The sequence below is a fragment of the Taeniopygia guttata genome, chromosome 1A (genome assembly GCF_048771995.1).
Source record: "Taeniopygia guttata chromosome 1A, bTaeGut7.mat, whole genome shotgun sequence".
Classification (NCBI taxonomy): domain Eukaryota; kingdom Metazoa; phylum Chordata; class Aves; order Passeriformes; family Estrildidae; genus Taeniopygia; species Taeniopygia guttata.
This window is the reverse complement of record NC_133025.1, coordinates 47011974-47034513: the sequence shown is the minus strand read 5'-3', so window position 1 is coordinate 47034513 and position 22540 is coordinate 47011974. Positions and strand designations below refer to the sequence as shown.

At 42.6% G+C, this 22540-nt stretch overlaps 1 protein-coding gene across 7 annotated transcripts in view; it reads left to right on the top strand.

Annotated features, from left to right (window-relative positions):
• The window catches only part of GRIN2B (glutamate ionotropic receptor NMDA type subunit 2B), a 232618-nt gene that overhangs the window by 28886 nt on the left and 181192 nt on the right, over positions 1-22540 (top strand). For all 7 annotated transcript variants that reach the window (XM_072923325.1, XM_072923321.1, XM_072923324.1 and 4 more), the window contains one exon: positions 14921-15349. In XM_072923325.1, the coding sequence (XP_072779426.1) occupies positions 14939-15349 (411 nt within the window). In that variant the 5' untranslated portion in view covers positions 14921-14938. The remainder of the gene's footprint in view (positions 1-14920; positions 15350-22540) is intronic.

Below are 22540 nucleotides of genomic sequence, written 5' to 3'. Positions count from 1 at the left end.
CTTGCTTTGATGCTGTTCATTGTAAGCTGTGATCTGAAGGTTTGACTCTTTGTTATCCTGCTCCCTTGACTCTTTGGTACGTGCATCTTTTCCACTGCTCTTGCTCTAAATGTGTTGTCTGCTGAACATGTCACTGCAGTCCCAGAGGGAGCCTGTGGTTCTTACTGCCTCCATGTTTGCCCTGTGTGACTGCTGCTCCACATTCCTGTCATCTCTCTGGCATTCAGCCCCAGCAGCCCCAGCTGTCCTGCACTACCAGTCCAGGAGGTGACGGTTAGTGCCAGGGCCAGGGTTTTCAAGTATGTTTCTCTCCCTGCTGTGACAAGTCCGAAGCCATCTGGTAAAACATCAACCTCTTATTTTCACATTTCTGCTGGCATGGGACATATCCCCTCTTCACACCAGTGGGCTTGAAGGCATGAGGGAGACAGGACTGATGTTACCAAAGGGATGCTTGGGAAGAGGCCTTGCTTTGAAAGCTGGAATGTGTATGAGATTATTTTTTCTTTATGAGAGGACTGGGGACCCTTTAGGTAGAGGGAAGAAGTGAGGGAACCCATAGATCACAATACCTAGAGAAGATGTCTCCTCTGATCCAACAGACAGTGAAACCTTTCTGGCTGAGAATCTGCTGGGCTGGGCTATGACAAGCCAGATGGGTTGAAACAGGTATTGGGACACTTGGGAAACTACTTCCACAGAGATAGGGAGTGGAAAATGCCTGTACATTTTGTAAAGCAGAATAGCTAGTGATGAACAATCCCAACTGCTTAATTTCTTGATTTATTTATCTCTCTTGCATGCTCTTTTTTTTTTTTTTTTTTTTCCCCTCCCTCCCCTTCCCATTGCTCTGGGCCCCTGCAGTCCATTCCTGCATCTGGTGGCTTATTTCCCTACAGATGTCATCTTGGCAGTAACTCAAACCTGAGTACCTCCCTTAGGGAGTTGATGCACTGCCTGAGTGCATTTTCTTTCCCCAGTGTCTGGGTACCTGATATTTTCAGTATGATGTGGTGATTTTTCTTTATTTTAATTTTTTTTCTTTTAAAATATATTATTTTATGCAATTACATTTTATATATAAATAAAAATTATAGCAGTGGGGGGAAGTTGGAAGGCAGATGGATCTGGAGAGGATGGTTCCTTAGCTGCATGCCAGGCCAGCCTGGGTGGATGAATCACCTGGAAGGGCTGCACAGTTTGCTCACAGACTCACCTCGGCTCCAGGTCTGTTGAGTCCTCTGATTTCTTTAATTAGGAAAGAAGGAATGATAAATGAGTATTGTTTTTTATCTTGCTGAAGTACACTGTGACTCTGGATGAAGTGATGACAGGGCTGTGCTAGGAATATGGTCAGGGAGGTGGAGAATCCCTGAAGCTTTACAGGCTCTGGAGATAAAGTAAAAATAAGAGGAAGGGGATCCCAGAGCAACACCAACAGTGTAGTCAGTTGATAATGCATAAGTGTAATTTCTTTCAGCTTTTCCCTTTCTCCCCTGAGACAAACACTACTAGGAGTGTGGCAAGGGGCTTCTCTCTGGATGTGTGCTCTATATATAGATCATGAACCCCCTCCTGTGGTATGCAGTGTCTCACAAAGTTGCTAACACCTGTACAAAGTAGGTTTAAGATGCTGCCACATCAGATCAAAGGGGCTTTACACCCCTCTGGCACAGTGGTAGTGGAAATTAATAGTGCAAAGGCCTCTGAGAATTTTAATATACTTTGGCATCTTCATAAATATAACAATTGACATGGCTGCATGCAGAAATGCCTCCTGGCTTGGAATCAAGGTCCTGCCACATTGTCATCCTGAACAGGACACCAAAGCAGGGCTGTGTCAGAGGTTTTGCAGGGAGCAAGGATGGTGTCTAATAGTTGGTTTTTTGTTTTTTTTTTTTTTAAATTTGAAACTGGAGACCCCATGAAGTTATGAAGTTCACTTCACTGTGGCCTTGACCTGGCCTGGATAAGAATCAAAGCTATATTGAGTAGAAGAAACATAAAAACCCCCAAAGTGAGCATAGCCTGAGGGGTTTAAAAGGGAATGGTGGTGTGCCCAAGGCACTTGGAGAGGCAGTTCATAAAGACAGCTGAGTTTGCTTTATCTACATAATTTTGAGGATGGCTAATATTTGCATCATATAATCTTTGGCTATTCAGGATGTCAGTATTGGTACTGCTGTATACAAACAAGGGTGAGACAGAGTTAAAGACAGTCTTAACTGACTGCTTTAACATGGTGGTTAATTGCCACTATAACCTCAGGGTTGTATAAAAGTCCTGCAGAAGGCAGGACTGGCACCTCAGTGCTGTTGCAGCAGTTCAAGATGGGCAGTGTTAAGACAGCCCTGACACTATAGCCACTGAACCTCCACCCACTGTCTGAGTGGTGCCTCTTCTTCCAGCCCAGAAACAACTCTTGGGAGGGAGAACAGCTGCTTTTTGCAGGGTGCTGGCCTCTGGTGTAGCAGTAACATTTGGGGTTTTTGACTTACAAGCTGATTTCCTTCAAGGGCCATCCTAAATGTGAAAGGGATGCAACTTGAATGTTGTCTCCACCTTTTCTTTTTCTGTCCCAGGCTGGTTTTTAAGTTTTCCTGTTTTCAGGAATACATGGATTTAGTGTGCTTGGGAACTGGTGCTATTTCAGGTCTGAAAGGAAAGGAGTAAAGAGCTGCTTTTCTCATCTATTTTCCACCTTTGAAGAAATGCAGACCTGTTTCCTTGTTCAAGATGAGATGGTGTGCATATATACCCTCTACATTTATATAAAAATAATAAATAATAACAAACTCTTTATGTTTATATAGAAACAAATATATACCGTGTGTGTGCATGTAAAAAATATATGCACACCCTTATTTTACCTTATAATTAATTCTGCAGTTGGAATGCACTAGTCTTTCAACATTGCTCTGTGGCAGTGTAATCCAGGAAATGGTGGGAACTGAAAGAATAAACTGAATCAGGGTGGGCATCTCTTCCCTTGACTCCAGGACTACTCCAGCAATCATCATTTGTCCCTGCTCAACAGAAAAATCCCCCAAAGCAGAGCAGTTTCCCTCTGTAAATGTGTCAATGGCAACAACTATCCTGTGGCTTCCAGAACCCCTCAAGACCCTTTGTGTTCTCCCCAGGTGTCACTCAGGTGCTCAGACACAGTGCAGTGTATTTTGTGAAGTCTGACAGAATCACAAGCCTGCAGGGTGCAAGAAGCTTTTCAGGGCAGGGGGAGTACCTTCAGAGGCTGAAACGTTTCTAGTCCAAACTTAATGTCAAAATCCACCCCCCCCCCCTTCCCTGCAAATATTGGGATACTGCAAGTTCAGAGGTACTTGTAAGGGTCACTAATTTACTGTGGTGAACTTGTCACAGCTGTATTTCTTCCCCCAGCTCCCTGGGCTTCTAGTTGTGGGTTGCTGTAACTCATGGTCTGGTCTAAGGGCATGGGGCCTCAAAATTACATGTGAGGACTTCTCCATGAATCCCAGATTTCTGGCACCTCTGACACTAAAGCCCCAGACAGGACTCTTGGGGTCTGCAGGCTCTTGGATTTTGTCTGAGAATGAACTACAGCTCCCAAGATTTTTTGTTCATACTGTAAAGCCTGCTGACTCTGGTCTGCCTGCCTTCCCCCAGATCAAATTAAATCCAGGCTCTCCATTTTGGAGACCCATGCCTAGGAGATCTCCTTTCTGAGCTTCTGCAAGCGAATTGAAATGGAGCTGGGCTTTACATTCCCACTGTCTAAGAGCTACTGGAACCAGACCTCCTGGATCTGTGTCAGACCCTCAGGACAGATCTCTTGACGGAACAGGAGTTGCCTAGGTCTGGTTTGAAGTTGCCTGGAGGATGAACTCTGGTGCTGAGAAGAGCTGCAGCTCCACCCCTGAAGACTGGCTACCCATTGCAGCTCTGCCTCCCTCACCAAAGCTCTGCATTGCTCTTGCTCTTCCTTGCCAGCAAGACTTGGGACTAGGTGAAATGTATCATGAGTTTTGATATTTTTGTGAGCAAAAGCTTAACAAACCCGCAGCTGCTAACATGTTTCATCAAAAACTACAGATCAGCAGTGTTTTGTGATTTGAGTCAATGTGGCAAAGTTGATATTGAGTATCAGGAATTAGCTTGGCAGTTGCCAAGTATTTGTGGTATTACAGGATTTCCTTTCTCTCTGCTTCTAGCTAAACTAGGATTTATTGTCCTCAATGTCTTGGACATACAGGTTTTAATACACTCTCTTGGGATCCTATGAGTAATTTTGGGTATGATCTCACAAGAAGACATTGCTGCCTTCGGGTAAGTGCCATGGAAAGCAATAATAATAAGCTCCTGTAGCTTCTGTTGCTTGAGAGTCAAAAGTACTTTAAATACCATAAATAATTCAACATTCCAACTCTATGAAGCAGAGAAGATGTATCTGCATCTTTCTGATGAGGAAAATAAGGCAAAGGATGAGAAAAGAAAAAACAAACAATGGCATTTACACGTTCAAAAAATGCTTATTGGTTTTAGATGGTGATATGAAGGATTAGAACAAGACTTCACTTGTTGTGTTTTGTTCCCTCCATGCTTTCAAGACTTAAACCCAGACAATGAATGTTTTGAATACAAGTGAACTAAGAGATAAAAAGGATGGATCAAAAATGATAGTGCTTAAAGTGAGAAATGGAGCCATGAAGAACAGAAAATGGATTGCAGAAAAATGATGGATGGAGAAGGGTGGTAGAGTAGGACATACACAGCTTGAAGGAAGTTGATGGGGAATCTTGAAATACTCGATTTTAATTTTTATTTTTTTAACTAAGCCCTCTTATGTTATTTTAAAACTGAACTGATCTTAAAGCATTAATGAGCCAGGGCTACACTTTGTCCGTAGTATTGATTTTTCACTACTAGTATTCACTATTGTGACAATTGTCGTGTTCTAGTCATGTTATCTCTTACTCTTGCTACTAATGCTTCTTTTTCCTGCTGCAAACATAAGCTATAGTGACTTCTGTGTAAAGCAGATGTGTTCCAAGGGAGCTGAACTGCACCACGATGAAGTCAGTGGTGGAGCTGGTCTGGCAGTTGACATGGGCTGGTACCACCTCACGTGCATTCTCTGGCATGAGGAGGAATTAACAGTTGAATGAGCTACTGGGAAAGGTGCCTGAAGTAGCCAGCATCAAAGAATTTGATAGGCTGGAGAAAACAAAAAACAGGGGAAAAAAAAAGCATGGAAATGGCATTCAGCTGAGCCAAATCTGGTCTGTTTGCACTGGATTGGGTCTTCCCATCCCTGTCTCTGAAGCATCAACAGCCAGTGATGAGCTGTGGTCCCAACATGGCTTTGCCTGTGTATCTTTCCTACACTGCAGCACTATAAATATGATCAAGTGATGAGTAGAGGGGTAGGTCAGTGGCTGCTGGGCTGGGTCCCTCCAATTGGGAGAGCTTTCTGGACACTGTTGATTGAAGGTCTCAGTAAGATGAATTGGCCCTGACCTGTCATACAATTGCAGGCACAGCATGGTCTGGTGCACAGCACTAATGTACTGTGAAAGCATATTGTATCCAGCTGCTTGATGGCTGGTCCCTTACTGGTCATTGAACTCAGAAAGTTAGGGAAAGGGAAGAGAGTTGGGTTGGAAGAAGAAAGATGGAAAGGAGAAGAAAAATGAGACTATCAAAATTTTTTCTGATTTGTAGTTATCAATTCTCCAGTTATCCTGGCTTTAGTGTTTATCATAAGGATCAAGCTTTTCTAAAGTGATAAGTGTTTTATGGGATGCTTCTGGATTGGGAGTGTACAGCTCCAAATACCTTCAGTTGCACCCTTTGAGGTGTCATACATTTGTCTTGCCTTATTATTTCTTCTGGGTAGACTTAGTTTTATTTTTCAATAAGTAATGATAACGGGAACATAAGTCTTTTACCAAGGATCAGAGTGAGGAGAAAGGAGGGATCAACAGACAGGCAGTTACAAAAGAGACTCAAACCAAAGTTTTCCGGGTACTCCTCTATCACTTCTAGTGTCCTGGCCAGAACTTGTCTTTGATTCTTGGCTTCTGAGGCCTTGTCATGCCTATTTCCACATGCAAAACCCATTATCTCAGTCCCTTTCACTTCCAGATTAATTCTCTGTCTTATTTCATAAATAAGGCTGGCACTTTCACAGGGTCCCTTGGTGACTAAACTTTCCTTTCCAAAATGCTACATTACATAGCAGTGGAGAACAAGAGGCCATAAGGCTCCTGAGGGATGTTGGTGGGTTGTGAAATGTGGCTCATCCACGTCTGTGGCACTGCAGCTTTGTCCTGGATCAGCTCACAGGATGCATCTTTCTCTCCACCCCACTATCTCCACTTAGCAGCTCTTTTGTCCTCATGACATCTTGGTGCTTCAGGCATCAAGTCACCTTTTCTGCCATTTCTGCTGTCTGTAACACCTTCATAAGAGTCTGATCAGGCCTGGTGAACCCTGGCACTCTGCTTTAGGGCTGTTTTAGATTTGCTATAGCAAATTTGAAGTTTGCCATCATGAGCAGAGGCAGTGCATATTTTTTCCTACCTTGTCCCTGCTGCATGGTTCTAGAATTGAAATGTGCACCCATGAAGATCTTTCTCAAGGGATGGGCTGCTTTATGCTTTAAAACTGTATCCCGTCTCATACGTTGTATGTGAGAAGACAGGCAAACAGGATAACTGTGTACAAAGTGCAAGTGTAGTTTGAAGCTGTCTCCCTCTGACTCAGACACCCTTTCTAGAATTCTCAGACTTGTGGAAGAAAGAATCATTCAATTTTGGCCTAAAAAAAAAAATTTTTTTTTTCCTGCTTATGGTATGTTTAAAAAAAATATTTTGAATTGGCTTTTACAAGGTTTATGTCTGGCATCCAAATAATTTAACACTGTCTCTTGATGTGAGACTTTGAGTAATCAATGGGGATCTTGGCACTGGTGTGGAATTCGGAAGCTGCCTTCGAGAGCCAGTGCAGACTCTGTTTACCTGCTCATTCACTGCATCACTGCAAATGATGCAGTGAATGAGCAGGTACTGAGTGATGTGCATGAGAGAGATCTGTCAATGCATAAAATGCAGAGTTGATTAAAGTTGAATAGAAAACCTCAAATTAATACATCAAATAATGAGAAATGCCAAGGAGGTGCTTTTCCAAACCATCCAAGTGAAGTTAAACATGTGTTTCTCATGGTTATTAGTGGATCAGAGGTATTTAAATCCCTAGCTTTTGGAAATTGCGGTCTTTAATATTCTCATGTTATTAATGTGCTGTTGATTCCTGCTTGGAAATGAAAACTGGAAGTGGAGAATCAAGAAAGGAAGGAAGGGATTGTCCAGTGGATTTTCAAAGGGCTTCAGTTCTATTTAAGAGGCAAACTTGGTGTTGCTCTGTGCAGCATTCTGCTGCCTGTTTAAAGTGAGTCTTGCACTTCAGGAGGGAAAGCTGCTGAATTGCAACCATGCTGAAATCCTGTGCAGGGGTCCCACATGCAGCATCATGTCCCTTGATTTGGATGGTCTTGCTCTGAGCCGAGATTCAGTTCTGAGGTGGGGCAGACAACAGTTGCAGGTGGGAAATGGTGTATGCCATTTGAAATCCCTTGTTTCAAGCAGAGCATACGCATGCATGGAGTGACAGCTGTGGCAACTGAACCCTCCAGGTGGTGAGGATATTTCAGTCTCTGGCAGGGAAGACCTGTCTCAACCCTCTAAACTTCTCTAAGCAGGATGCTGGGGGAAGAGAGAGATCCTGGCAGGGAATAGAGGCTCTAGCCTGGCTCCGCAAGCCAGGCTTGCAGAGAGGGGTGGTTGTGCCAAGCCTCTCTGCTCTGGCATTTAGAAGCTGGCACTGGGCAATGCCAGACTGACCTGCTGTCTCTCTTAATAGCTTTTGTGTGTGTGACACTGAGTCCTGCAGCTCTGCACGTGGTGCCAGCCTGGGTAAGCAGGTCAGACCCGCTCCTTCGCTCCCTCGCCCAGCCATTTCCTTCATTCTCCCCTGCTCATCCCGATGAGGATCCAAGGGGGCTTGAATTATGAGGAGCAATAAACACAGCTGAACTTTTCCTGCAGCAGAGGAAGGTCTCAAGGGGTGATCAGATAACCAGCTACAAGCATTTTCACAGTGGAAATGGTGAGTTGAGAGGGAGAAACGGTTTAGGCTGAATGAAGGAGATATCATTAAAGTTACAGGATAGCTGAGCAAAGGGAAAATTTAGGCTGAGTTTAGGGATATGTTTCAAAATATGAGCCATCTCCTAGCAGTGGTAATCTTATTGTTTGATTTGTTTCAGAGCAGGTAGTGTGCTAAAGCAGGTGCTGTAGACAGTAATCCTGAAGTGACTGGGGGAAGGGCAAGACTATCAAGCAGAGGATTTTAATTTTTGATTTCTATGAATCATTTAGTGTTGGTCGCAACAGAAGGTTGCAGGCTGTGGCTGTATAAGCCATCAGCCATGATATGTAAAATGTGTGGGTGGGAGGAAGTGGGGAGGACACTGGGAACTTACCCTTGGGCAAGCTTAAAATAATGAGACATAGTTCTTCATCTATTGGGAATGATATGGGTCTAATTGATGATCAAAGCATTTTTTGTACTGCCTTAAGTGCAGAGAGAGAATTGCTTGTCTCCTTCGCATGGGGTAGAGAAGGGAAGCACTTTTTCACCTTATTCTTGCATACACCTGTTGGATAGATAGAGGCAAACTAGACTCTGATGTATCTGACACTGCCCAAGGCAGGAGTTTGTACCTGGTTTAATAAAGAAAGAACAGCTCTGAAGAAAATAAATACAGAATAGAAGTAAACATATGTGCTATTTTCCACCCAGTGTCTATGGAAAGAGAGCTAAGAGTGAGGTAGTAAGGGAGCTCCAATGGCTTTGAAGGATTTGGCTGGGGGTATGTGATGCATCCCCCACAAGAACAAGGCTGACTTGGGAGAAATTAAGGGAAAATTTGAAACATTTTGTATGCTAGATAGAAATGGATCTGTGGGATGTTATAGGCGTGGACAAAGGTACATATTGGAGAGGGAGTGATTGTGAAGAATAGAAAGAAGACCTGTTCAAAAGACTTTGGAGGAATGTTTCTGCCACTGTCACAGGAGCATTTCTAGCTCAGAATGATAAGCGATGTCCAAAGCTAGTTAAAATAAGCTAAACCATACCAGTTTTCATCTGAAACTACTGAAATGCCTTTGGAGGGCTGTTTACTCAAGGTCACCATAATTAACCCTTTTGGTCCAGGTGCTGGATTGTTGCATGCACCACTGTGTGTGGCACTTCCATTGACCCTGGTCTCAGCTGTCTTTCTGTTCTGAATGTATGGGGATTTTCCTGCAGCATCATTCATTCTGTTTATCAGCACCTGAAGTATGCAGGCGCTTTCAAGACACATCTATCGTGCCCCAGATCCATTCTCCTCTTCTTTGTGTCTGTTGACAAAATTCCTGGAACACCAGGGCTGTGAGCCAGAAGAAGATTTATGGGCACTTATGTCACCTATGTGGTAAGCAGTAATGTGGGACACAGCAACACAATAGTTGTTGATGTACAAATAGCCTGGGCTGAAGGTGTGGTAGGATAATAGTTACAGCAGTGTTAGAAAAAGAAGAATGCCTCTTCAGAGGTATACAATATGCAACATGTGTACACTGCAGAGTAACCATGAGATTGAGAGGATGTCCTAAGCTGAAACTGGGTAATCAAAAATCAGAGAGATGGAGAAACTTAGGTGTAAACTGTGGTGTGGTTTATAGCTTAAAAACCCAGCTCTTAGGAGTCTGACTGGCCATTTTTTTTTTTCCATGGGTCTTTTTAGCTCTTCCAGTTTGCCCATAAGGTTGGTAGCAGACAAAAAGATCAAAATGCCACCAGTCTTCTGCCATTGGTAAATACAGAAACAGTGTTCTTCTTTGATCTGGACATACTTTTATTTCCTTGTGTGACGGCCCAGTAGCCATCTAGTGAAATGCTGACTTCCCTGCAGCTTCTTCTACTGCACTTGTTCTCTGGTGGTGTGTTGGATAGTAGGCCCAAAGCATCTTTGAGGTTTTAAAAGTATTTCACAGGTGAGATGGATTTCTTCCTACCTCCAACTAGATCCTGAAACATAAGGATTGCTTTAGGGTTCATTGTCTGATACTGCTCAAACTGTCAGAGAAATGAAGGTTATGTGAATTAAGATGCTGTCAAAGGTGAGCAAATGCCAAAGAGTAATGCTGATGTTTCACACTGGGTCTGGCAGGACATCTGTCTTTAGGTAGTTGTGGGACTGAGGGTGGTGATAGTGGCAAGGTCTGAACTGGGCTAGTGATGAGAGTACAGTTGGGAATTAGCATTGCAGTTGGTACAGATACAAAATTAGCTGTTGAATTCAGATTCTGTGGCTTGCAGTCTAAGCAGCGCTTAGGGCATCAGAGCTCCCAGTGAGCAGAGCCCAAAAAACACTGGGATAGGAACTTCCTTGTGGCCCTCCAATGAAGCCTAGGAGAGGCTGGAGATAGGCTTTTCATTCTCCCATATGGAGGCAGTATTCCTGTTCAGCCTCTTGTCCCAAGCACTGTCTTCCTCTTAATTAGGAAAGCTGCCTTCAAGACAGCTTATTGTCTGGAACTGCAGTATTACATGACTTCTTTTCTTCTTACTGTCTTGAACTTGAAGATTGGGTCTGGGGAGCCTGCAAAGATCCTTCCTAGAGGGTATTGTGCAAGGCTACCTACAAGGCACAATTGCAGCAGGAGGAGGTACCAGTGTCAGCACACAACAGAACTACCCCCTGAAACCTGTGACCAGCTCTTGTTCTGCCTCAGTTTCTTTACCTGACCTGAATATGGTCTGGCTTTGCTGTACACTACTGGAGTAGTAGTCTGTTTACAGTTAGACTGGTTGAATGCACAGTGACCTATTTGTGTACTTTCTGTATTTTGAAATATCATCCAGAACTATCTCTTAATGCTGAGCTGTATTTTGCCTGTGTAGCCTAATAATTTTCTATTAATACTTATCTTAGGTCTGATCCACGTAAAAGTGCAGTGTCAAGTAAGGTTCTCATGATATTTTTAAGCAATCTAACCTTTGGTCCTGGCTAAAATCCAATTGGAATAATTACTGTCTGACTACCTACATTCCTCTTGCATTTTCAATTGGAGAAGTTAGCTTTCACTTCCCATTTGAAAGTGATTGTGTAACATTGCTCTGCAGTAAGTACATGCTGCATTCCCCTACAGTGGTGAATATATTTTATTGGTAAGTAAAATAAGATTATAGAGGTATAATGATTTTACTGACATGTTTATACCTAAATATAGATATGTCTGTAAAAGCACTTTATCTAATGGCCCTACCATATATTATTTTCTAGGGAGTCAGACACAATACAATAGTGTGCAGTAATGTGTAAAGGATTTTACCTACCAGTCTGGATTTTGGGATTTGCCAAACTGTTTTGGAGTGCCAAAATCACAGAAAATACTTCGAACACTGTGTTGCCCCATACCACCTCTAAAGGAAAATCTGCTCATGTAAAACACTTGGTAATAAAATATACTTGCATGTTTTTATAATCATTCTTGACTGGTGAATTTACACTGTAAAATTATTAAAATTTCTTGAAATGACAAAGGGTAAATGCCCTGTTTTACAGCTGTAGCCTTGTCAGGTGCTTATGAATTTCTTTGTGTGTGAATTTCTCCATCCCGCTTTTTCACTGGAAACAAGAACACGCTTAGAAGGAGGTCTTTCTTAATTGTGTACCTTGAATGTTTGCACTTGAACACTGTGGAAATCATGGACAAAATGTGTTGCTCTGTATGCAGAAACACATTTTCACAGTAGTTCTGGGGTCCCCTTAATCTGATAATAAGTCTGTGGTCGTTCACACCTGCCTTGTTTCTACTGGCACACATTCAAAAGGGGCCTGCAGTGAGCCAGACCAGAGGAGGAACGCGAGGTGAGGACGGTGTTGGGATGTCTGTCCCTTCTCTAACAGCCAGCACATGCATGTGAGCAGGTGTGTGGAGAGTGGCTACTGATGTGAACACAAGCCAGCCCCAAAGTGGGAAGGGATTGTAACAACATAAGCATCCCTGATTTAGTCTTTGAGCAGCTCACCCCTATGCTGCCTTGTGGGAGCTGAATGGTGAAAAACACACTCAGCCCTAGGCTGGGTGTGATTTATTGATGTTCTCCTCCCTTATCGCATCCACAGCTCCCATCCTATAGGGGAGCCCAGCCTGGTCCTGGTACCTGCTATATTCCCTTAGAAGAGCACTGCTGTCTCTCACACAGACTGCCCATGGAGCACCTGAAAGATATTGTGAGCATGACAGATGTGTAATGTGTGAGTGAGAGATGGAGAGAGGAATGTCTTGGCTAGTACAACACAGGTTACCTAAGCATTGCTCTGCCCGATCCAGAGAGGTCTTATGGCTGAGGATCCAAATTGGAGATGGCAGGTTGGCTACTGAGCCACAGACAACCTCCTCTTTGAATTAGATTCTTCCTACCCCTGGCTGCTCCCTGCATATCTGGCCAAAGCCTGAGGATCTGGCACTGTGCAGATAACTCCATCTTGTATTGAATGGAAATGTCTGCCTGAGTGGGGCACAGACACCCAAGAGATTGGCACCTATGTGCTCTTCAGGATCTGGGCTCTCTTCTCCTGCTTGGAGGTAGATGCTAGTGATTTATTGGCCTTAATGCAGGTGAAGAGCAGGGAATAGGTTTCTTGGCTGCCATTTTTCCCACTGGGAGAAGCATGTGCTTGGGCGTGAAGGCTGACAGCTGCCATGACTGCCGGTATAACTCCTGCTGGAATGCTGTGCCCTGGGTTGGAAGGCCCTAAAAATTATTCCTTGTGGGAAAGGGGCTGGGAAAAACCTACACTCTCCTCCCTGAGCATCACAACTAGGCATTGCCTAACCAACCATAATACACTGTATGAGTCGATGCAGAGGGACTGCAGGAGACATATTTTAAGAGAACAAATATAGCATTTGAGTGAGCAAGAGAGTGAGAGACAGAGAGCGTATAGAGTGCATTAAAGTTAATAAAGCATTGCAGAAATGGGGACTGCATTTCACTGTGAAGGAATCTAATTTAGTGACTCGTAATTGGAGGATAAGAGTCATACTGGAATGAAGTTAACTGTTCATTTTGCCAAACTCTTGAAGTCTCTTGGTTCTCCTTGTGAGCATCTCTCAGAAAGTGGAGACTTCAGAGAGCTTAGAATCGATTGGTGCTTCACACCCACAGTCCCTTTCAGCTTCTTAAGTGGATTTGGTTTCTCTGGTGCATATTTATTCTCTATTTTATTATCTGCTTATTTATCTGGTAATCTCAATGCAGGATACATCCTCTCTGCTTAGCATGATGATGAGGGAGCAGGTGTTAAGCCTGTGTGTTCTTCTGGGCAGGGCAAGATGGGGCCTCTTGGGCCTTTTCTCTGTGGGTGGCTAGTGTCAGCTAGGGTTGTTTTTGGACTTCCTGCTTCCACAACGTTTTGCCAGCATTGTCCCTGCTGCTGTGGCTTTCTGTTAATTTGATAAAGGCATGTGTAGCAATGAACTGTATGGAAGGATCCCATTCTTGGATACCCAAGACCAGAGGTGTAGCACAAAGAAGTGCAGGGCTGGGGTATTTATTTCAAGTGTGCCTGGTTGCTGAAAAACAGAATTCTGGGCATGAGTAGCTGAGCAGGACCTGTTGTGTTGAGGGAAAATCTTCTTTAGTTTGAAATGCCTGAAATCTCCTTGGGACATCAGTGTGGCCCTGGGTGGGCACACCAAGCAGTGCTACCTCCAACAGGTGTGGTAGGCAGATGGGGGGGACACTGTTCTGTTGTCTCTGATATTTACACTGCATGGATGCTGTAAGAATTAGTTCATTAGTGCTGGTAGAGTGCCTTGAGGATGAAAAGTGCTGTGGAAATGTGAACTATTATTAAAGCGGGACTGAATAAAGAAAGAGCGAGAAACAGTCCCGCAGGGAACTGTCCCACTCAGGCAGGGGCTAGAGAGATGACCTCATCAGGTTTTTTCATCTCTACTGTTGTGATTACAAAATAAAGTGGACATGCTCAGGGAGAAGATTAATGTAGCATGCCTGGCTGTAGTAGCTGGGGGTGAACCATTGTAAGCTCTCTTGGCATTTCTACTTCTGTGCAAACACAGCTGTCATGGACTTGGAGGATTCTGATCCAGTTTTGGCCATGGCAGCTGGGAAATTTTGTATTCCTGTTTTTTTTTTTTTGGTTTTTTTTTTTTTTTTTAAAGAATCCTGTATTGGTGGAAAGCATATGGCTGACTGTACTACACACTGGACTGTGTGTGTCCTGGTGGTGTATGCAATGGACACACATACTTACACATCCAGTGACCTTGCCCATTTGTCCTCACTTTATTCTGGAAGGACTGTGCTGAGAAAGGAAAAGGGAGTCCCCGTCTGCCCGGTCTCCTCAGTCTCCCCGCCTGTACCTCCAGCATAAGTCCAAACTGATCTCAAGCACCAGTCATTCCTTTGTGTTGAGGGTGAGCACTCAGACATGGGCTTGACATAAGCGATTAATTTCACAAAGACAGCTGATCAGCTGTCAAAGGACAATTCTCTATCACTTTTGACTTGGGTCTCAAAGTGACACAGGACCTGAGAGATGACATGATCCCATCTTCTGCTGACAGCTGTTTTCTTAAATGATGCCAGATTCTGAAGTAGGGGCTGGACTGGTCTGACCCCCCAACTTTAAAAGAGCCCTGAATGTAGCCAAAGGGCTCAGCATCTGACTAGAAGGATTGCTGGAGGGAGAGCTAGTGACTGAGCAAGATCGATGGACCTATCTTGAAGGCTGAGTGCATGATTGACTTGTCAATTAATCACTTTGTTTTACTTTCCCCCTTTTTTCTTCCTCACTCAGGGAGTGTAAGAGCCGAAGATGAGGCCCAGGGTGGAGTGCTACTCTCCAAGGTTTTGGCTGGTGCTGGCAGTCCTCGCAACAACAGGGAGCGGGGCCCATGCCCAGAAAAACCACCCGAGCATTGGCATTGCAGTCATCCTGGTGGGGACCTCGGACGAAGTGGCCATCAAAGATGCCCACGAGAAAGATGACTTCCACCACCTCTCAGTGGTGCCTCGGGTGGAGCTGGTGGCCATGAATGAGACGGATCCCAAGAGCATCATCACCCGCATCTGTGACCTCATGTCTGACCGGAAGATTCAAGGGGTGGTATTTGCTGATGACACAGACCAGGAAGCCATTGCCCAGATCCTGGACTTCATTTCTGCCCAGACCCTCACTCCCATCCTGGGCATCCATGGAGGCTCCTCTATGATCATGGCAGATAAGGTAAATTTAAATGAGCTTCCTTCTACTGTAGACCTGTGGATCCAAACTTAAAACAAAGAGAAGTATCTTATTCTGTGATCCTCAGGTGATGTCTCATGGGGCCAAAGGCTTGGGGGATTAGACAGCTTCAGATTCAAAGACAGATTAAAAGAGCTAACTGTGTGTAGCACTACTGAGAAGAGCCTATTAATCATGTGGAATTACCTGCAACAGAGAAAAATTGAGGAGGGAAAGAAGCAGGTAGAAGAGACCCACAAAAGAATCATCCCTTTTCTTCTTCTTTAAGAAGGGTAAAGAGCCCCTGACAATTGTGATTTTTTAAAGGTTTTATTTTTGCTTGTGTTTTACTTTAGAAGAGCCAGGATCGTAGCCGGGGTTTTTTTCCTGCATGTAGTTGGAGGACATTGTGGTATTTTCAGGGATGCTTAATACAGCTCCAACATCTTAATTGGAATATAATTGAATCTTTAATAATGCTATCCTCTCTATAAAGTGTTCATTAGCTCCTGAAGTTAAATAGGTGTTAGCTGAAGTGACTAACCAGTCTGAACCAGTCCTGCTAAATCTTTCTTTTTCCTACTGCATTACTTTATTCCTTCATGTCACAGACATTTCATTGTATTCCCAGGCCCTAGCCAGTCTCTAAAGAGGGCAAGATGCAGAGAGGGAGTAGCATCTTTCACAGGCTAATAACTCTTAACCTCCATGGGGTGCAGGTGGACCTGATACAAGTCTTCCACCTTTCACAGACAGCACATGCAGCAATTCACACCTGAATGTGCATTTGGCCAGATAGTGTGGCTAACAGTGGCCTTGGGGCTGCTGTTGGCCAGTGGAAACATGTGAGAGAAGCTGGCTGTCCCTTTTCTTCAGGCTTGAAGCCAGACAGTCAAGGCTAGGGCTTTTATTGAGAAGACCCCCTTGACTATTCTTTGTGCATCCCAAAGAAGTAAATAGGGACGCAAGCTGACAGTCGTTTTCTTTTACAAATGGCTCTTAAGTGAGTCTGAGACATTTGACTAGGCAGAATCAGGCCTAATTGAATGAAGGGTGAGAATCGACCTGGGCACTATGGCAGCTTTTCCTCAGAAAGAGATATAGTGAGATGAGAAATCCTGGCACATTCTCTTTTGTTTATCTTGCAAGTAAATAATCCAGTGCAGGCTACTGAAAGTGCTAATAAATTATTTTCTCACTTTTTGACCAACTGTTCAGTTGCCAAATAACACACAAGTTAGTATGCAGTGTTATTTTCTTGTATTGGCCTTCAAACTGAAACAGTCACTGAATAATCATGGACCTTTTTTCTCTCACTCCTTGAATAGTTGCACAACTGCTGAATTCCCACTGTCCCTTTCCACCCACAGTGAAGCTTTTCTGCTTTGGAGGTCAGGCAGGCAGCAATGCTGCATCTTGATGCTCTTTTGCCTGCTGTGTTGCATGGAAGCAGTGCTCAAATGCTGCATTACACACTTGGGGTGACATCTTATATCTTTGAACAAGTATAGGAGTTACTGACAGAAAACCTCCTAAGCACTGGGAAAAGTCCTTGTGACTTTGAACATGGCAGGCCAAATTCTGATTTCAGATTCCCACAGTGTAAATCCAGCACGACCCCATTGCCTTTGGCAGGATTAGATCAGATTTACGCTGCTGTAATTCAAAGAGAAATTTGGCCTATTGAACTTTGAAAAGATTTTTCTTTCTACCTGTCCCTAGTCTCTCCTTGGGAAGGCAGCATCTCCTGCCACTGCCCTGTGTACCCCACTGGCTTGCTTCTAAAGAGCATTCTGGCAGGCAGGCAGCCCACAGGGAGCTCAAAGGTGGAAGCCTTATGAATGGAAACTTTTGCTTTAGCAATATTTTTCTTTTTTTTGGTGGTTTTGCAGACAGGAGGTTTGCAGGTTATGTACAAAGATCTGCAGTTTTAAGAAAGGCCAAGGTTTCTTTGAAAAATAATTTGAAAAGGCTGACCTTTACAACTTCTGATCCACAGGTGTGTAATCTTTAATGGATAATATTTATTTGAGGAATTGAATTAAAATATGGTAGAGTGTAAATACACTGAAATTCTACTAAAAATACAGAAGTCAGCCTGGTAAGTCCTTCGGCAATTTATTTTCCATAGAGGGCCTTGACAGAGGCTTTGCTTTCAGTGACTCTTAGTGATGTCCTTTGCGGATGAGTTACGTGGCTAAGGTTTGATCCTGCAAGCATGGATTGCTTCTTTCAGCATCCCCTCAACGCCCACAGCAGTCAGCTGTGATTGAACTTGCTCAGCATTTCACAGGTTCAGATCTGCACTTACAGCTTTGTTATGCTCCCCGTGTGTTTGTGATCAGTAGTGCCAATGCAAACCTAAGGAATGCTAGAAACCACGAATGTCTTGGTGTGACAGATAAGCCCCTCTTCACTGGAGTTTAATGCAAAAAGAACTCCCCAGTCAAACCACCTTTCCAGGAGCAGCATGTGAAATTCTGTTTCACCTTCAGTGAGGGTTTAGTAAGTGTTCTGTTAGGAAATGTGGGTCATTTGTAAAAAGGGCTTTGAAATGTACCATGCAGGTAAATTGAGGCACAAAAGGGCAGGAAAAAAGAAAGAAAAAATTAGGATTTCATGCCCAAATTTTCTTTTGTCCTGTATATAAAGACAGAAATATTGTATAATGTGCACTATAAGCTGGCTTTATCTCACTTAAGATTTATCTAGAAGTTTGCTACCCACCAGCTGGAAGTCTAGGCATCAGTGGTAATGGAGACACCAGCTGAGGACAATTTGCCCCACCCAATTCAGGGTGCAGTGAAAAGCTCATGGGACAGTCCTGTGTATCCCCACTGATTACTGAAGAAGGCTGTACTTCAATGTGTTCATGATGTCTCAAGTAAAATGCCATGAATCCTGCCCTAGGTGTGACATAGCAGGTGAAGGTATATTGCTGAGAGCGCAACATCCTTTTTTCCTGATATTTTTCAAACTCACATTCTTTAATATTGTATTTGATTAGATTTTGTAAATGATGTTTATATAGTTTGTTTTGCCTGTATTTTGCCTTTTTCCTCTGAAAAATAAGTATACAGGAATTTACATGGTTTTGCTTCTTTTACTCCTTGGAGCTTGTGTCTCTAATTCCACCTGTTTACCTGTTACAGAGTGTTACATTTAATTTCTGACTAATGTGGCATAAGAAGAATGTGACCAGATGATCTGTGTGCACACTGTGATCTGGGTTTAATTCCAGGAAAACAGTGAAGCAGAGACACATGATGTTCCTCTCCGAGCTCTGGAGAGGCCACTTTGCAGAGTGAGAGTTCTGTCACAGCCGCTTCGGTCCCTGAGATTGATAAGCATGCCAGCAGTGACTCCGAATGGAGTGAAGTGCAGCCATCCTTTTGCTGGGGCTGGGTGGCCTGGGAGTGGTGGCTGAGGGGGTCCAACACCCCAGATTAGTTCCTCTCAGAGGAGCATGGCTGTAGCTCTGGGACAGGGTAGAAGAGTGCTCACTGTTCCAGCTCTATAAGAAAGCACCTTATTTTGGTGCTGACTGCTTGAAAAAGACTAGGGTGATAATATCATCTCACCAGGACCTGTGATTAGAAAGGCAATAGCACTGATCATTGGTGATCTGTGTTCAATCCAAAATAGATGAGATGGAGAGGAGAGAAATGTGTACCACTGCCAGTGTTAGGTTTCTGTGGTCCAAAAACTTTGTGGAAGCTTGCTGGTCCCTTCAGTTTGCCTGATGTTTCTCTCCAATTGTTTTGAAAGCAGAAATTAAATTGTATGAGGATGCCCTGTGTTAGAAGACTGATGATGAAAGTAAATCTTCAAGACTGCAAACCAAGCTTCAGTTACACAAACCAAGATCTTGGATTGCAGACCTGAAACTGGAAATCTGGACAAGGCTTTTCTTTGTTTTTGTTTCCATATTACCTAAAATCAATTCTGCCCACAGCTAGGAAGTAAAGCAGCAATCACAAAAAAAAAAAAAAAAAAAAAAAAGGAAATAACATTTATGAATGTTATTCATATATATTCATATATATAAATATAGTATATGATATTTATAGGTATCTCAAGGGAAGGGTGAATTGTTATTCTGATTTACAAAACTTAAATGCATTGGAAAAAGTTTAGCTTCTTGCCTAAAAAATGACCATACCATTTGGCTGACTGGTCCATTTTCTAATGATAGACTATTTATTTGTTTTTAAATAACAGAAAAAGGCAACTTGGTGATAATTAATGCAGAAAAGGTATGAACAGAAAATTATTTGGGTTCTCTTATAGCACAGCTGCTGGCCATCATTTTTGCAGGAACTGTTCCTCATTACTTCTCCACAGTCATTTTATTTTGCCAGAGATTCTTGTCCTTTGCAGCTTTATTGTAACACAATGGTGCACAGGCAGAAGAGGAAAAATGTCTTGGAAGAAGAGGATGGTTATGTTTTCCCAGGTGAAAATCAGTCTTCTGTGTCTCTGCATCCCTTGCTATTCTCTCCAGGGCTTGCCCACACAGGGATACACACAGTATGCATCAGCATGCTGATGGAAATAAAACAGTAGGAAAGGGTGATCTATTACTCAGCTGTGCCAGTAATACAATTTGTATAGAAGCTGCATAAAACTAACCTGAAATTTAAAATCTGTTCTAGGCCAGATTCTCCTTCCTTACCATGGAGCTGGCTTTTCTCTTATTTCCTCTACTACGGTTTTTTTTTTTTGTTTGTTTGTTTGTTTTTTTTGTTTATACTAAAGTCACAATGTTTTCTCTGCCTTTTTATCCCCACTTCGTAAATCCCTGTCCCCTTTATTTTTGTTTCTGGCAAAATTTCCAAGATATGTTGTCTCTCTCCTTCAATGCCAAAGGTTGCTGTGATCACTCCGTGTTTGGGCCATGCTGCTGCAGCAGTCATTTCTTTGGTATTTTGGTGGAAGGCAAGTCCAAAGTTGGACAGTGGGAGTAAAGCACCAGGGAAGGAGAGCAGCTGTTGGCCAGAGTGCAGCAAAGTGATGGTGCAGGTACAGGGAAGCCAAAACTAGTTGGATAAGCTGAGCACCTAGATACACACTGAAACCAGGACAAAGTCAAAGACACTGGGACAGTGCTGCTAAAAGCAGAACATCTGTAATTAAAAAGAAAGCACTTTCACTCTCAGGTTTTCAAAGGTTAAGTAATAGGGATGCATAGGGAATGAAAACCTCATTTTTTGGGTGTAAATCTGTTTCATTTCCATTAGGAATGACATCTGAAATTTTTCAAGCCCTTGTGTGAAGGAAAATAATTTAAAAAAAATAAAATAAAGAAAATTAAAAAGAGAGCTAAAGTTCCCTTTGAATGGATTATATGAATTGAAGTAAAATAAATTCCAAACAAAATGCTGCTTAGAAGGGGGGAAAAGGGCACATTTTGATCTGCAGACATGGAAAGATTTCTATCCCTTTTTTCCTGAAAAACAATTTTATATGCAGTTCAAGTAATTTCACAAAGTGTTTTCATCTCTTTGAAACTGCATTTTATGATAGTAATAGTCTAAATGTTTCTTAAACTTACCTAGTGATTAGCAAAGATGAGTTTGCTTTTAAAAAATAAAATAAAAAGAAATCAGCAGTTTCCCTCCAAACTCTTAATAATTTTATTAAGGACATGATTCATACACTTATTTTGCTTTTGGTACTCTGTTTCCTTTTGCTCTCTGTAGAGCAAAAGCTCTCTGTAGCTCACAAATAATGAACTAAGTATCATGTGTCCTCAAATTACAAGTCTGCTGCAAAGGCTAGGGAAGAAGAATAAAAGGTATGTCAGAGACATAGACAATAAAAGCCAGTATTATATGCCAGTGTTGTTCTTCCCTCGTATACACATGCAATAAAAAGCCAGGTGGGTCTGTAATTTATGTTTACATCTGTGTCTAATTACCCCATACAAAATAACATTTCCTTTTATTCATGTAAAGAAAAGGAATGTGAACAGCATATTTTTGTAAGTTTAACACATGAGAATTTCCCTAGAACTATTTTTATTACTTCACAAATAAATTACAGCGCCTAAAAACTCTCAGATATTAGGAAACTTGGAAATGAATGTTTAGGAGGTCTAACCTCTCCCCAGGGCCATTAAATCCTTAAATGTGAACTCTCATTTTCTAAACAAGAGCTCCAGTACTCTCATTAGTATTATTCCAATGAAAATATGACTTTTCAAAGAAATGCATAATTTTTAAAATTAATTATCCTATTAAAATAGTGCACTTTTTTTTTTTTTTTTTTTTGTGGGCTTCTTTGTGTGTGGGTTTGTTTTGTTTTGTTTGTGTTTTTTTTTTTTTTTTTTTAATTTTTAAGGCTTTTCTCTAGTTCATCTCCAATTTTCTTGGGAAGAACCTTTCAAGGCCTTCACTTTTTTCTAGGGTATTGTTTTCACGAGTCACAGGGAAAAAATGTGGAGTTAATTCCTTTCTTTTTGGTTTATCACTTAAAAGCAACAAGAAAGCCTCTTTAAATAAACAAAGAAAACAAAATTCTTACAGAAGTGTAACTTTACATGAAATATCCCAATTGCTTTTTCCCTCTTAATAATTTATACTGGATGCACTTCATATTTGCCCTGAGCCTTGGACACCTGATGCTTGAAGGTGTTACCTGAGTGTCACAGAATTGGGAAGGACAAAACCAGGTAGCCTGGTGAAGCTCATGCCCTGCTAAGGTGCCCTGGGACGCTCTGGGCAGGGGCAGCGCCCAGGGAGAGGATGGCCACACAGAGGTGTGGGTGCTTTCCTTTAGCAGAAGTTGTCTCAGACAACAAATGTCAACCAAAAGTGAAGTCTGATTCCTTCACATCAGCCTTCTGCAGCTATTTATAAGCTGTTTTGTTTCGGGTCATAGGATTTTTCCTCCAGGAGTACAGAGTGTTAGTTTTCTTCTGTTGTTATAGTGATGTTTTCTTTTGAGGGACAGAAGACCTTTCCTTCCCTAGCTCTGCACGCAACTTCTGCAACCCACCTGAGGTAAAGAAAAGGTGAATTAACCTTGTCACTCCTATTGCTTACAATTGATGTTGCCCCCGTCTACCTGGAAATAGAACTGTTGAAGTCTCTGTGAGGAAAACATTGATTTCCATCCAGTATAGACCTGGGTGTTGTTGGGTTAAGGTTTTTTTAAAACTAGGTGTTATTATAGTGAGTTGTTTCATGTTAT